General features: G+C 45.3%; 1 protein-coding gene across 1 annotated transcript in view; it reads left to right on the top strand.

Annotated features, from left to right (window-relative positions):
• The first annotated feature begins 1,331 nt into the window (after window positions 1-1,331).
• Window positions 1,332-15,264, top strand: part of LOC308146516 (rab GDP dissociation inhibitor beta-like) — a 14,964-nt gene continuing 1,031 nt past the window's right edge. The window contains exons 1-9 of the mRNA XM_080518389.1: window positions 1,332-1,444; window positions 11,369-11,476; window positions 12,346-12,445; window positions 13,358-13,492; window positions 13,580-13,778; window positions 13,876-14,007; window positions 14,182-14,281; window positions 14,609-14,780; window positions 15,101-15,264. The exon at window positions 15,101-15,264 is cut by the window's right edge and continues 36 nt beyond it. Coding sequence (XP_080374515.1) covers window positions 1,400-1,444; window positions 11,369-11,476; window positions 12,346-12,445; window positions 13,358-13,492; window positions 13,580-13,778; window positions 13,876-14,007; window positions 14,182-14,281; window positions 14,609-14,780; window positions 15,101-15,264 — 1,155 coding nt within the window. The 5' untranslated portion in view covers window positions 1,332-1,399. The remainder of the gene's footprint in view (window positions 1,445-11,368; window positions 11,477-12,345; window positions 12,446-13,357; window positions 13,493-13,579; window positions 13,779-13,875; window positions 14,008-14,181; window positions 14,282-14,608; window positions 14,781-15,100) is intronic.

Raw genomic sequence — 15,264 nt, 5'->3', positions numbered from 1 at the left:
GAGATAGGGTGAGGAGCTCAGTCACTCTTAGAGATAGGGGAAGGAGCTCAGTCACTCTTAGAGATAGGGGGAGGAGCTCAGTCACCCTTGGAGATAGGGTGAGGAGCTCAGTCACTCTTAGAGATAGGGGGAGGAGCTCAGTCATCCTTAGAGATAGGGGGAGGAGCTCAGTCACCCTTAGAGATAGGGTGAGGAGCTCAGTCACTCTTAGAGATAGGGTGAGGAGCTCAGTCACTCTTAGAGATAGGGTGAGGAGCTCAGTCACTCTTAGAGGTAGGGTGAGGAGCTCAGTCACCCTTAGAGATAGGGTGAGGAGCTCAGTCACCCATAGAGATAGGGGGAGGAGCTCAGTCACCCTTAGAGATAGGGTGAGGACCTCAGTCACTCTTAGAGATAGGGTGAGGAGCTCAGTCACCAGGGAGGAGCTCGGAGTAGAGCCTCTGCTCCTCCACATCCAGAGGAGCCAGTTGAGGAGGCTCAGACACCTGTTTTGGATGGATGCCTCCCCAGGGAGGTGTTCCGGGCATGTCCCTCTGGTAGGACGCCTCGGGGGAGACCTAGGACACCTGGAGGGACTATGTCTCTCTATGGCCTGGGAACACCTTGGGGTTCCACCAGAAGAGCTGGAGGAAGAGTCTGGGGTGAGGGAAGTCTGGCCAACCCTCCTTAGACTGCTGCCTCCACCACCCGGCCTGGATAAAGCAGTAGATAATGGATGGATGGACGGAGGGACAGATGGACGGATGGATGTTGACTTCAACTGGATCGCCTCAAAACACAGGACAAACTAACATACTTTTTTCACCTTTCATTAAAGTCTTTTCTCTCTGCTTGAATGTTTTTCTTGTCTTTTGCTGACCCAGCAGGATGAAATCACAGTAATCTAGTATCAGGATGCTATGATTTTCAAGTCTGTTTATTCCAGTAGTTTGTATATTTCTTCTCACTTTGCACAGTGCAGCAGCTCACTTTCATTTCATGACAGCCCTTGTGAGCCACAGACCTATGACGGTCTCCAACCTTCTGCAGCTTCCTGGGTTTTTAAGAATCATAAGGTGATAAGTAGCTTCAATTTGCAGCTGGAAGACGGACCTCATGTTTAATCTTGACTCATTAAATGATGAAACATTATGAACTTTGTATTTGCTTCGCAATCATGCAAGCTCTGCGGTTGGCGAACTCAGTTTAAAGCTCTCTGGTTGTTTCCTCTCAGGTGAGCTCACCTGTCAGACTTTCCACTCCCATCTGATTGAAAGACCCGCAAGCCCCGCCCCTCCCATATTGTGATTGACAGGTCCGGAAGCCCCGCCCCCTTCACCCCGTCTCCGCTCCAGCCCCGCCGATCTCCATTTTCTTCTTTCGCCATATTCAGGAGCAGAACGGCAAGGTTTTTGGCAAAATGAATGAAGAATACGACGTAATCGTCCTGGGCACCGGGCTCACGGTGAGTAGGAGTGTTTTTTTTAACCGCGATGTGCTGCGTGGAGGCCATTTCCTGCTGGTTATTAGCGGATGACAGCCGCGCTCTCTGGGCCTTAATACGCTAAGTAGCTAGCTTAGCGGCTAAATGACGTGTAAGTGAACGAGAGGCTAACGGCTATTAGCACACTGAAGATTACCTGAAGCAAGTTAACGACCAAACGCTAAAGTGGCTTCCGTCGTTAATGACTGCAACACACCGGCAATAGCAACACGGTCGGCGGTGGAGAACTCTCCATTGGTTTAGCATGTCTGTTCCTCCTTTAAGAAAAGATTAGATCTTGGATGATTAACGGGCTAACGCTAGCCGACCTACATAACGCTAACTTACCTACTTCACTAACTGGTCGATAAAACGCTGGTGGATTAATCCTTCTGACGGCTCGATAACCGGGTTATAACTGGGTTTCCGACTGTATCTCAGTCTAGTATTGTCCTCTTATGTTGTTAATTATTGAGAGAAGCTAAACTGCAAAGCTAACGGGGTGACTGCTTCGAATCGCTTTTGAGCTTCGCGCAGAGAAACGCTTTATTAAAGATAACAATTCCGGTATTTGCACTTGTTTCACAGATTTTTCTAATTTTCTAAAAAAAATACTTCAGATTTTTTCTGGAAATTGAAGCCTTTGCTTTGAGGCTTGTTCTGGCAGCAGCCGGTTGTTCACACGTAATCTGGAGCTCACCTAGTAAAATGTGAACTGAGAGTTTACAAGCTGTTCAGTCAGTTGCAGGGGCCTTTTACCATCTTAGAACCTTAATAGAACATTGACTTTCTCCTCCAGGCCTTCCTGTGGCTTGATAGGGGTGTGACATGAGTCCCGTGATGACTGCAGGCTTCCTGTCTACTGACTCCATTTACTGTGAGCTGTAGAAAAGCTCACGGTAACTTAAACCACGTCTCAACTTTTCCCCATGAGCTCACTGGAGTCTGGCTGCTGACCGAGTTCCAGGGGACGAGGCTGGACGGGTCACTGAAAGCAGCTCTTCTGTTGATGGAGCTCACATTCTGGGTGTGGTTCTGACGAGTCAGAGGAAGTGAGAGCGTGGCTGCCAGTCCAGTGACGCCAGCTCGGTGAGAGCAGGGTGCCGGGCGGGGACACGGAGCCACAGAACCACTGAGAGCCCTGGCCTTACTTCCTCATGCAGACCGGTGATTTCCCCTCCCTCTTGCTGTGTGTCTACTCACTCAACAGGTTGCACATACTGTACCACAGTCCTGTAATCTCATGGGAAAATAAAGCGTATTGTGTAGAAGTATTAGATAATACAACTGCTTTTAATTCAGGACTGTAGCAGTACTTTCCACATTCAGTCATTTTTAAATGCTCTCATCTAATTATGTTGCTTCTTTTGGGCTTGATTGGAGGTGTTAATCCAGGTTTTAGCTCTGCTCAGCGTTTCTGAGGGGTTATATAAATGGAGGGGTGTGGGGGTTCCCCCATCTGTGCACTACGAATGACATGTTCTGGGAGTGACCTGGCATGAGGTATCAAACTGAACCTTAAGTACAGCCTGGTTCACTTCATGATGTTGGTGATCCAAAGTAAGCAGCTTTCACATGGAGGAGACGTCTGCTGTCCCTCTTCGAAGACATCAGACAGCTGAGGCTGCATAAGTGTTCAAATCAAGTTTGCACATGTTTTTAAATGAGTTTCAAGACAGATTGTAGTTTAAATTATAATTGATCGATCATCAAATTTCATTCCTGACCAAATGTAACCAAACCATATGTAAGGTGTAATTTGATGGATCAGTCAAGAGAGGAAGATTTTACCAGAGAAACTGGGACAAAATAACAGACACGTGGCTGGAAGTGAGTGAAAGTGAGAGCAGATCACACTCTGTAGCAAGACTTTCCTCATACAAAGTCTTATTTCAAAGATTGTTGTCAGGAGAAAAGGAAATGGTACATTTAGAGGTTTCCATCAGGAAAATATGTTTGATGTCCACATTTTTGGTCTGTTAGTGATCACCTGTTGGACCTTTTTTAACCTAGTGTTATATTCTCAGTTCCTGCAGCAGAAAGTAAGGATGAAGAGGTCTTTTCAACAGTTTGAGCCCTCCATTCAAGAGTTTGAGCCCTCGAGGTCTAGGAAATGGTGCTGCTTGTCACCGATTCATCAAACCAAGTCGCATCAAAGCAAGCACTGGTTTCCATCTTCTTACTGGCATACAAACACACTGGGCAGATTTCTAGGTCTGATCTAGAAATTAACCAATTATAACTAATTAAATAATTTTAAATGTGACTTTTGTGTGGAAGGATATCAACATTTTGACTGGCCCAATAGTCCTAGGAAACATTGTTTCATCAGAACCCTATTTATTTTCTGCGGCTGCAGCTTGTCTGTAAGATCAGACCCAACCTGTTGATCGGTGTTGACTACTGCAATCCAGAAACAATGTACAAGAACTACAGTTTGAAAGATGCTCTGGTGCAGTCAAACTCTTTCAAATTTTCACACTTGTGTCGTTCTTCCTGCGTCCCAGTGTGAGGACAAGCTGTTGACTTTGTGCCTGATGCAGCCTGTCCACGACCACGTGCCGTGATCAACCAGCATCAGCTTCTTTCCTTCAGGTGAAAAGCTTTGTTTTTGCCCATCTTAAAATAGCTGTTTCTGGACGAGAATATCAGAGATGACTTGGTGCATTTCAAGGCTCCTACTTTCCTGTGTTCCAGACAGCCAGCCTCTGCCCTCCCTTTGCCTTCACTGCAGTGGTTGGACATGTGGCTGGGGTCTCTGAGGGAAAGCTGTGGTCGCCACTGCTTCACTCTGTCATCAGTTGGTTAGGGTGAGCGAAAGCAGCATTTCTGCTCCTATGCAGAGCTGCTGCTGCACAATGTGGACGAGAGTTAGCTCCTGCTCATTTGAAGAACGTTTGCCTCCAGAGTGTCACCACTCTCAGTCCATATCCTCCTGGGGCTTGGTAGTTTTATAGTCGACAGTCACCATAGTAACAATCCAACTTGGTCGTCTGTCCACTCCAATGTCTGTGTTTTCCCACTGTTAATGTTTATAGCACATTGTTCTCCGCAATGTCTGTGTAGTTTCATTACAAAACGGCGCCCACTAGTGGCCTGGCATGCTAACTACATTGTCTTTGATGTCTCTGTGGAAATGGACAGAGTTTTCAAAATGTGTTGAAACAAAACCTGTTTTGAAGCGCAAATGGAAAAACAATGCATCTTCACTTGAAACCTCATATAAACGGGTCCTGGTCTCTGTCATAAGGCTGTGACGTATGCAGATGATGGGCAGAGTAATGTTTTTGGGTAATGAAGCAAATTGAAGCTGTTGTTTACTCTGGCTCAGTGGAGAACGGATCGTTCAGTCAAACTTCTAAACACGTTTCTGAAATCTGTCGTAAATTGTCGCCGCTACTAAACTGATAAGACTGCTAAAATCTGTGAGGGTCTTTAGAGAGAGACGGGGAAGCAGAGTTTGGCTTCCAGGGTCACAATAATAATGTTATCGGTATCACATGGCCGGATTCTAACTGATCCTTAACCTCCGTCGTCCAGTCAAATCTACATATTTATGCTATTGTAGCTCTTATCACAAGACATTAATACATTGCTTGTTAGGACATAAACAACTGCTGCTGTGCCTGCTTAAAGGAGGAAATGGTGTGAAGGGAACGGAACAATGGAATCTGTTAGGAAAGTCAGTGCAAAGGAGACGGTTAACAAGAGTTGTCCATGCAGAATTACTGTGCTAACGATATTGACCGAATAACGTGTATAAATCACTGCCCTGAAAACCACATGTCCTTTATCCAGCTGATTCCAGTCAGCTTTCACAAGCCTGTCACATGCTGAGCATCGGGAACTTTAATCCGAGTTTCACACTGGTGTAAACTGAGAGCATATATAGTGAGACACTATTACTTAATGTCATCACTTTATTGTTTTCTTTGACATTCAGCCAATCTGATTGGCTTAACCTGCAAGTTACAACCCAAAACAGGTGATATGGTGACTTCAAGTGTGTTGGATAAGTCAAGTAAAACTCTGAACGCGTGTGTTCAGTCGAGGTCATGTGATTGTCTCTCTCCTGAAAGCTGCCAGGTTCTGACCTGTGTTGGACTTTGCTGCCTGTCACAATTTTATGGGTTTTCTGTGTTAAAAATTGAGCTTCTCCCCTGGATCTAGACTGTTTCCCCATCAGTCAGCACTCACAAGCACTCAGCTGTGGCGGCGATGGCCACACTGCCCCGGGGGCAGATTCGAAGCATTCATAATGGTGTTTCAATAAAAGTCATAGTGACACGTCAGAAGTGCCCCAAAGATGTATCTGCATCCACGGCTGCAAGTCAGGATCATAGAGGTGAAACATTGAGACGGATCCCATTTCACTGCAGTGTGAGTTATTTTGGGCGACGTGTTTGAGGCTGTGACGCTCCAGGATGAGAGGAAGTGACACGGTCACTGAAGAGGGTTTACAAAAAAGTAGCACCCTCGCCAAATATGAATTCCACTTCATGACTATCAGAGGCTAAAAACATCAACACTGGCGGCAACACAAATGTCAATAATGATGCAAATTATATCATCGAATCAAACACGTCTTTGGATTTCCTAAAAGTCTTTTTTGGATATTTTGATCTTCCTATTTCAGAAATCTAGGTTTATGTCTTGATTTTGCGTTTTTCCGTCGTCCGCTCGCTGCTTCTTCCCACTCAGTGAATGTGTCCAAATGCCCTCTACTGCTCAGACACAACCGCTTTCGTCTCCTTAGCGACGATTTCTTTTTTCTTTTGTCAGGTTGTAACTCTTTTGCAAGAATCTTCAAGCATGTATTCGAACTACCGAGCATCGTATTCTATGATACTGAAGTTGCATTAACTTGAAGTATGTCAAAATAATACTTTAACTGTTTTTACTAACGGCTTAGTATAATGAATGGTTGTATTCAATCAATCAATCTTTATTTATATAGCACTTTTTATACATGAAAGTAACACAAAGTGCTTCAACAAGAATTAAAAACAGTGCAAAGATAAAATGGATGAATAAAAAGCAGGTGAACACACACCCACACATGCAGACACACACCATAAGTGAAGACATGCCTAGTGATATGGAGACATGGCAGGACACCGAGGACTAAGGTGAGGAAAGGGACATATTTGGGCCGTCCACACTGGGGGCGGCACAACTTCCGACCACAGGGGGCGCCGGCCCACAGACCCCCCCCCAGCCGGGCAGACAAGCCAATCCCACCGCATACGCGGGGGACCTGCCAGGTGCCCGGGCAGGGAAACCCATGGGACGGCTCCACCAGCGGCAAAACCGGCCACCACCAGTGTAGCGCCCCCTAGAGGAACCACTGGAGATAAAAAAAAAAAAATTAGATAATTATCTAAAATAAATAAATAGAAGTAGATAAATACATTGATCAAATACATAACTATATACACACATACATGTATAAAATCAGTTAAAAGCCTGATTAAAAAGGTGAGTTTTTAACCCTTTTTTAAAAACCTCCACAGACTGTGCAGCCCTGAGGCGCCCCGGCAGGCTGTTCCACAAACGGGGGCCATAGGAGCTGAACCAGCCTCTCCGGGGGTCTTGGTCCTCGTTTGAGGGACAATTAAAAGACCGGTGCCGGAGGACCTCAGGGCCTGTGAGGGTTGATATGATAAAAGTAGTTCGGATAAATAAGAGGGTGCAAAACCATTAAGACACTTAAAAACTAGTAAAAGAAGCTTAAAATCGATCCTGAAGCCAACGGGGAGCCAATGCAGGGATTTTAAAACAGGCGTGATGTGGCCCCCTCTGGTCCTCGTCAGCACTCGTGCAGCAGAGTTTTGTAAGAGTTGTAGTGTTGATCAAGTTTTCTTGGGGAGACCAGAGAGCAGGGCATTACAATAGTCAATTCGACATGAGATAAAAGCATTAGCTCCTCCGCGTTTGCCTGAGAGAGAAATGGGCGGACTCTGGCTATATTCTTCAGATGATAAAAACCAGTCTTTGTGACATTTTTGATGTGTGAGATAAAATTAAGCTCAGAGTCAAAAGTTACGCCCAGGTTCTTTACAGATGAAGATGAGTTAAAATCTAGCAGTTTTGGTAAAAGTTTCTCTCTCTGGTGTTCAGGACCTACAACTAAAATCTCTGTTTTGTCCTGGTTGAGCTGGAGGAAATTTGCTGCCATCCATGACTTGATATCTAAAATACAGTTAAGAAGGGCATCAATCGGCCTTGTGTCATCAGGAGACATGGCCACATACAGCTGTGTATCGTCAGCATAGCTGTGGAAGCTGACACCGTGTCTCCTGATGACATCCCCTAGTGGCAGCATGTATAAATTAAAAAGGATTGGGCCTAAGATCGACCCCTGGGGAACCCCATAGTGGATTTCATGGGTACCTGAGGAACGTGTATCCAAACTTACAAAGAAGCGTCGATCTGTGAGATAAGAACTGAACCATTTAAAAACATTACCAGAGATGCCGACCAGATTTCTAAGTCTGTCAAGTAAAATACAATGATCAATAGTGTCGAAAGCAGCGCTAAGATCCAATAAAATCAAGACTGTGAGTTGTTGGGAGTCTTGATTGTACCTGAGGTCATTTAAAATCTTTAAAAGGGCGTCTCTGTGCTGTGGTTCTTCCTAAAACCAGACTGATGCTTCTCTAAAATGTTATTTGTAAGTAAAAATGTATTTAATTGATTAAAAACTATGGTAAGTTGGATACAGGGCGATAGTTATTAAGAACCTTGGGGTCTAGACTGCTCTTCTTCAGAAGGGGCCTCACCACCGCCGTTTTAAAGGCGGCGGGGAAAACACCCGTCTGAAGAGAGCAGTTGACCATGTTGAAAAGCTGTTCCTCAAAGAACCCATAAAATGACTTAAAAAGTGAGGTAGGAATTGGATCTAAAAGGCAGGTTGTTGGTTTAACTTGGGAGAAAACTCGACCAAGTGTTCCTGCATCAACCAGAACAAAACAGTCCAGTGGTTCCTCTGGTGAAGAACCAGTCCAGGTGAGTTCAAAGGTACAGTTTGTAAAGATAAAAGACTGGATCTGATGTCATTTAGTTTGCTTCTGAGGTGGTGGGCATAATCCTCACAAAAGGAGGGAAAGAGTAGCGAGTTTTTATTAAAATTAGTGTTTGTTAAAAAGTCGAAGTATTGAACTGATTCAGTGGAGAGTTGTATCCTGTAGTCAGGCGTACTGTTTTACCCAAAGTTAACATATGTTTGACCCACTAGAGCAATAAACTTCATGACACTGCTGAGATCAAGATGGAACATTGTATTAAAAATGCAATAAGAAAAAGATTGATTTCACATTGAAACATTTATCGTTAACCCAGCATGTTCCACATGATACTGACATTTGCAGTCTCTAATAGAATTTTCTCCAGCACAGATCAAGAGATGAATGAACAAGTTGCCCAAAGACATGAGGTTTCATGGGCTCTTATACCTGCGGGTCAGTGATCTACGCCATGACAGGAATATTGCAGATAGGAGTAGAGACACGTCAACTTGACTTGCTTGATGGGTCGTGGTCCGTTTTCCTTCCGTGTCAAAAGAAGCCAAGTCAAACTGTCTTTTCAACTCCCTTTGAAACACTTGATGTCCGCTGCGTCTCAAGCAAGAGTTAGCGAGACAATCATAGGCAGGTCAAGGGATCACCATGGAGTTGTAAAAAGAAAACAAAATCAACTCACTTTGTGACGTCTTGATATCTTGCACTTTCTGAAGTGTTTGTTTTCACTGAACAGGTTTTAAAGTTTTCATTCCTGTGTGAAGTGAGTGTTGGGACAACTGAATAAACAAGTCGTACGACATACTGCTCTCAGTTCAGCTGTAGGGAACGTTGAATTCATGCACCTTAAAGGCTGATTATCATGAGATTACGTAACATTACTATCAATGTGTGGGGCGAGGTTAAAGACGCAGTTTAGAATTAAATTCATTTGATAATTTCTTCTCCTAAATTCTCAAAGAATGATAAAATGTCTCGTTTAGGCCTTGTTAGGTATCCTTTAAAGTCAGTAGCATGAACAACAATAATGTGCTATTTTGACTGAATTGTGTGTGTATCAAAAAATGTTGTTGCTCGGGCTGGGCGACGTGTCCTCAAATCTACATCAGTTCACCTCCAGAACCAGAAGAGGACCACAACTACTCCACTGCACTAAAAATGTTTGTCCACTAGATGTAGTAGTGGTCTCCATAGTACGACTCCACTCTACTACACTACTTATTACCACTTTAAAGGACTGTAAAAGCACAAAGGAAGCACTTTTAGTTGAGCTGTGTTTGAGAGCTGATGAGGTCAGATGACGATGACCATTTCCTTCAATGGCTTCTAAAGCCGTTGACTTCAGCCCCCCAGCAGCCGCTACAACCAGGTTGTGAACCTCCTCCATCACCTCCATTACAGACTGGATGGGTGGAGCCACGTCTCTGACGCAGTACAGTGTCTTAAAGGGACAGGCCACTCAAATTCTCGGTTTATTGCCCAGGCCTCATGGCTTCAGGTTTTTTTGTTTGTTTGTTTGTTTCAAGATTGCCTCTGTGGAGCTTTGAATTGCAGAACATAAGTGCTAAATGTTTTTGGATGAAAATGAAATGCTATTACTTCAAATCATATTTTTTTCAGTCACATTTCCATCCAACAGTGAAACAAACATGGTTTCTCCACTCCAGAGAGCCTCAGGCTGAAGCTGTGGCGCTCCACATCCTCTCCACGCAGCTGCCTTCAGTAGCAACAGTTGCTTTAATGTACAAGCAGTCACATGATGCCTGTCATTGTCACTAATATAACCGTATCAGGGCCTTTGTGGGAATGTGTGTGAATTCCACATTCTTGGAAACGTGCGTGTTTTCCCTCATTCTTCAGCTTCTAGTTAAAGTCTTACAGACTCCATGAAAGCTTTGGTCATCCTCCCAGCTCCTCACACACACTGCACGGCTCAAATCTTCAATCTGACCACAAGAACAACATCTTCTCTGTTTGGGTTTTTGTCCAATTTGTTTCACCAGTTTCAAATCAGAAGTCAGTGGTTTCCAGGGCAGGTTTGGATGTTCTCAAACATTCAGTCAAAAATCTTGTAAGAGGGGTGGAATTTTCTTTGTTGCTCCTGGGTCATCTTTTGGTCACTAAAGCAGGGAAATGTTCCTTCTTGAAGGCAGTTACTCTCCAAGCCGCTAGGATTGCATACTCTGTTTAATGTTTGGAGATTTGAAGTGACTGGAGTACTCGCAGTCATTCACAGAATCACAAAGTGAGTTTCTGTGTAAAGTCTGAATGTATTTTTTGTTTTAAACTGTCCGCAAGTTATTCCAGTCCACAACTTCATCTTCATCTTAATTCACCTCTTTCCCCCTAAAGTGCAGTCGCTTGGATTTTGTCTGTGTGCCTTTATTTATTGGTTTGTTTGCATTTTAACAACGTTTCACAACAACTACAGACCTGAATTGCATGAAATCTTCAGGGATGGTTTGTCATCATCCAAGGACCAATCCATTAGGTTTTTGAATCAAAGGGCTCCTGGAGAGCTAAGATATTTACGCCGTTGTGGACACACTGGAGCTCCACGGTGGGCCATCAGTCAAGGCTGCGGCACAGTAGAAGCTGCTCGCCGCCTGCTAGCACAGTGCTACCTCCGCTCGGGAGCTCGTAGCTAGTATCTTGTTTCAGCAAATATCCTGAAACAGGAGTGAGCGCAATGACTCCAGTAGTGCCTCCGCTCAGTGTTTCTCACAGTGATGTTGCTACCTGGCCTAGTTGGCATCAATATGAGCCAACAGCAAACATGCAAGCTATGCTAAGTTGATGCCACAAACCAATATGGTGTTGGCGGATGTATGGCTCGACTGAGTCCACGTTGTAGTCTCCCTCATGTTTGTTCATCTTTCTTCAACAGGAATGCATTCTATCAGGCATCATGGCGGTGAAGGGGAAGAAGGTTCTGCACATGGACCGCAACTCCTACTACGGAGCTGAGAGTGCCTCCATTACACCACTCGAGGATGTAAGTCGGGGTTGTTGGATCTGGGTGTGGGATAAAATCAGCATCAGCTTTATTGGTAAAAGTCGAACGGCGCAGAGTTTACACGCTGTAGAAACTGTCTTCACTGCCTCGAGAGACGTCACCAGGATACAGGAGGCTTAACATGACAGCGCTTTCAGAGGACGAGGTGGAGCAGGGCTGAAAGTGCCCTGCAGTCTGTGAGGAGGCTTGGAGTCAGTGGACTTTCCAACAGGACAAGTATAGCAAGTATAGCTGAAACCTCTGGAGCGTTCGTCATTGAAGCCAACACAGAGCTGAAAGATGTGTTTATGAGGAGCAGACTGATTCATCTGGAATGTTGTCGGGACCTCTTTGAAAAGGTTTAATAAGGCTTCAGAGAGTCTTTAAAGGTCATGAATTTAGAGAAACCACCTGCAATACCATTTGTGTTGAGCTGTTTCAATTGCTCTTGTTAAAGTTGTTCATAACAACCACTGAGAGTTGGGCTAATGTGTCCAGTTGTGTGTTTGAGGGTGTTTTATGTTGGACGATACTGGCACATTGGATTCCTGAACATCTCCTGGGATTTTCCACTTTGTCAGACAGACCAGACAGGAATGGGTCCACTTGGTTTGGACCCTCTGTGTTCTTCACCAAACTGTCACTGTGGTGCACACCCAGCCATGTTTCCTGCCACAGTCTCACTAATTAAAGGGAACATTGTTTTCTACAGAATCGCTTTCTTTCCTTCTTAGATTTCATGTTTGCTGTTTAAATCTTTTGAACCCATGTTTAAGCTTTAACCACATGATTCTCATTCAAACATGGCTGCACTGCTCACTTTCCAGCGATGTTTAAGAGTTTTTTGCTGATCTCATTTCCCCCTGCAGCTCTACAAGCGCTTCAACCTCCCTGGAAAGCCTCCCGAGTCCCTGGGAAAAGGCCGGGAATGGAATGTGGACCTGATCCCCAAATTCCTCATGGCAAACGGTAAACACTTGCTCACCTTCCACCCTGTATAGGAAATCAAGTTACAAACATCAACACATTTTTACACTGAAGTACTTAATAAGATACTTGTGAGTCTGACTTTAAGGGAGAATATTTTCTTTCAAAAGCTCGTGTTGAAAGAAGGACACAGGCAGTGAACAGTGGTGATGAACAAAATGAGTGGATCAGACAAAAAAAAGATTCCTCCAAAAACGTAAAGGGTTAAATTGACGGGCAGTGTAGAGTGATGACTTATAAGTGACATTAAACCTGCAAAACCAAGAAAATATTTTTTACGGTAATTTACTTTTGTCAAACAATGACACTGAGTTAACAAGCGTGATGTCGCTGATGCTTGGGTGATGTGTTCAGGTGCATCATGTAACTCGGAACATTCGTTCGTTCTTTTTTTTTTTTTTAAATGTGGTGGGTGCGGCTTATATTGTCCGCAATAGTCCGGAGATTATGGCAATGGCCACATGAGTTAGTTTGGTTTGTTTCCACCGACTGCTGGTGAACAGTCATTGTGTAAACAGGGTTTAGAGCAGGGGTGTGGAACTCCGGTCCTCCGGGGCCGAAGCCCTGCATGTTTTCCACGTCTCCCTCCCTTGGATGTCCTGATGCTTCATCACCACCTTCAGCACAAAGCCAGATGACCAGCTGCTCATTGCAATCAGCAGCGTGGAAGCAGGGAGACGTGGTGCAGGGCCGGAGTGTGACACATGTGGCCGAGAATTGTTCCAACGTTGGGTTCTTGGAGCCTGCCAGTGTTCGGCTTGGCTGGAGAGACGATCTGGAGGTTTCAAAGCGTTTCTGAACCCTACTTTGAACCACCGATGTAAAAGAATGACGGTGCTTGAAGAATTGTTTCTTGAGTGTGATATTGGTGTTGATCGGACCTCTTGGTTTCAGGCCAGCTCGTCCGTATGCTGCTGATCACAGAGGTGACCCGTTACCTGGACTTCAAAGTGATTGAGGGCAGCTACGTGTACAAGGGGGGGAAAATCTACAAAGTCCCTTCTACCGAGACTGAAGCTCTGTCGTCAAGTGAGTCAGTGCAGCTCCTCAACAGTCAGCTTCCTCTTCACGTCAGGTCCCGGCACTTTAGTTGAACTTGTTGTTCTGCTCCTGAAGGTCTGATGGGCATATTTGAGAAGCGACGCTTTCGAAAGTTCCTGATGTACATTAGCAACTTTGACGAGAACGACCCCAAGACCCTGGAGGGCGTGGACCCCAACAAGACCACAATGAGGGCCATTTACCAGAAGTTTAACCTGGGACCAGAGGTCATTGACTTCACCGGCCACTCCCTCGCACTCTACCGCACTGACAAGTCCGTGCACTTTCTAGTTTTTCCTCTTTTTGAGTCGCATGGTACAGGAGCATGGTGTCCTTGTTAACTGTGTGGGCCTTTGTGTCTCTGCTCTCAGATACCTGGATGAACCCTGCCGTGATGCGGTGAACAGGATAAAGCTTTACAGTGAATCTCTGGCCAGATATGGCAAGAGTCCATATCTGTATCCGCTGTACGGCCTGGGAGAGCTGCCGCAGGGCTTCGCCCGGTACGACACTCCTGCTCCTCATGCTGATGTGTAACATCTGAGTGCCATTGTAGATGCTTCAGAATCAGATTTCAGAAAGAACAAAGCAAACAGAGATGACGGACTCTCCATCCTTGTTGGGATGTCTGCAGCTAAACTTTGTTGTGAATCCTCTGACTTGTCGTGGGGTTGCAGGCTAAGTGCCATCTACGGAGGGACGTACATGTTGAACAAGCCCATCGAAGAGATCGTGATGGAGAACGGGAAGGTGGTGGGAGTCAAGTCTGAAGGGGAGGTGAGCACAACCAGCCTGTCTAGACCCAATCACTTCTGGTTTGATCATTTCGCCAGAGGATCAGTAGAGCAGAATAAATCTGTATTGTCCTCCTGTGGAGGTTGTCTTTGACTCACCACACAGACACAATTTGACACTTTAAAACATATTTATTATTAAGTCGGAGGGATCTGTAGCGCCTCCAAGAGGTTAAAGGCTGGAACCTTTAAACCATCATTTTATGAAGCAACAAACAGTCAAGGGTGATTTCCCTGAAGCTTCATATAGATGACCTGTCATGGCACTTTGTTGTGGTGGAGTTAACTTCACCTCCGCTCCCCGGCTCAGATCGCCCGGTGCAAGCAGCTGATCTGTGACCCCAGCTACATGATGAGCAGCTGCAAAAAAGTGGGCCAGGTGATCCGAGTCATCTGCATCCTGAGTCACCCCATCGCCAACACCTGCGACGTGAACTCCTGCCAGCTCATCATCCCCCAGAGCCAGGTCAACAGGAAGCACGGTGAGGACCACTTTCTCATCAACACCAAGAAATGCATGTTTACATACAATTAGTATTCCCCAGTGTTACAACAGTGTCCCGTTTCCATGACGATGGGGCGTGATGACGTGAAGTGTTGTTTCTTTGATGACTGAGGGTGACAACATTAATGTTTCCTTGGCTCTGAGGGATAGCTTCGTACCGTATTATTGCCCAGCGCTGTTCCACACATTCTAAACTGCAGTCTTTAGCTTTGAGATTGACTCTGGTAATAAAATGTAGTTGACGCACAGTTCAGTTCTAACTCGCGCACTTTTAACTCCCCTTTCTCCCCTTCTCAGACATCTATGTTTGTATGATCTCTTTCGCTCACAACGTGGCGGCGGCGGGGAAATACATCGCCATCATCAGCACCACGGTGGAGACGGACAACCCCGAGAAGGAGATCAAGCCGGCCCTGGACCTGCTGGACCCCATCGAGCAGAAGTTTGTTTGCGTTTCTGAC

The sequence above is a fragment of the Blennius ocellaris genome (genome assembly GCF_963422515.1).
Source record: "Blennius ocellaris genome assembly, chromosome: 22".
Classification (NCBI taxonomy): domain Eukaryota; kingdom Metazoa; phylum Chordata; class Actinopteri; order Blenniiformes; family Blenniidae; genus Blennius; species Blennius ocellaris.
Note: the sequence above shows the minus strand (reverse complement) of the source record. Positions and strands in the feature narration are given on the sequence as shown.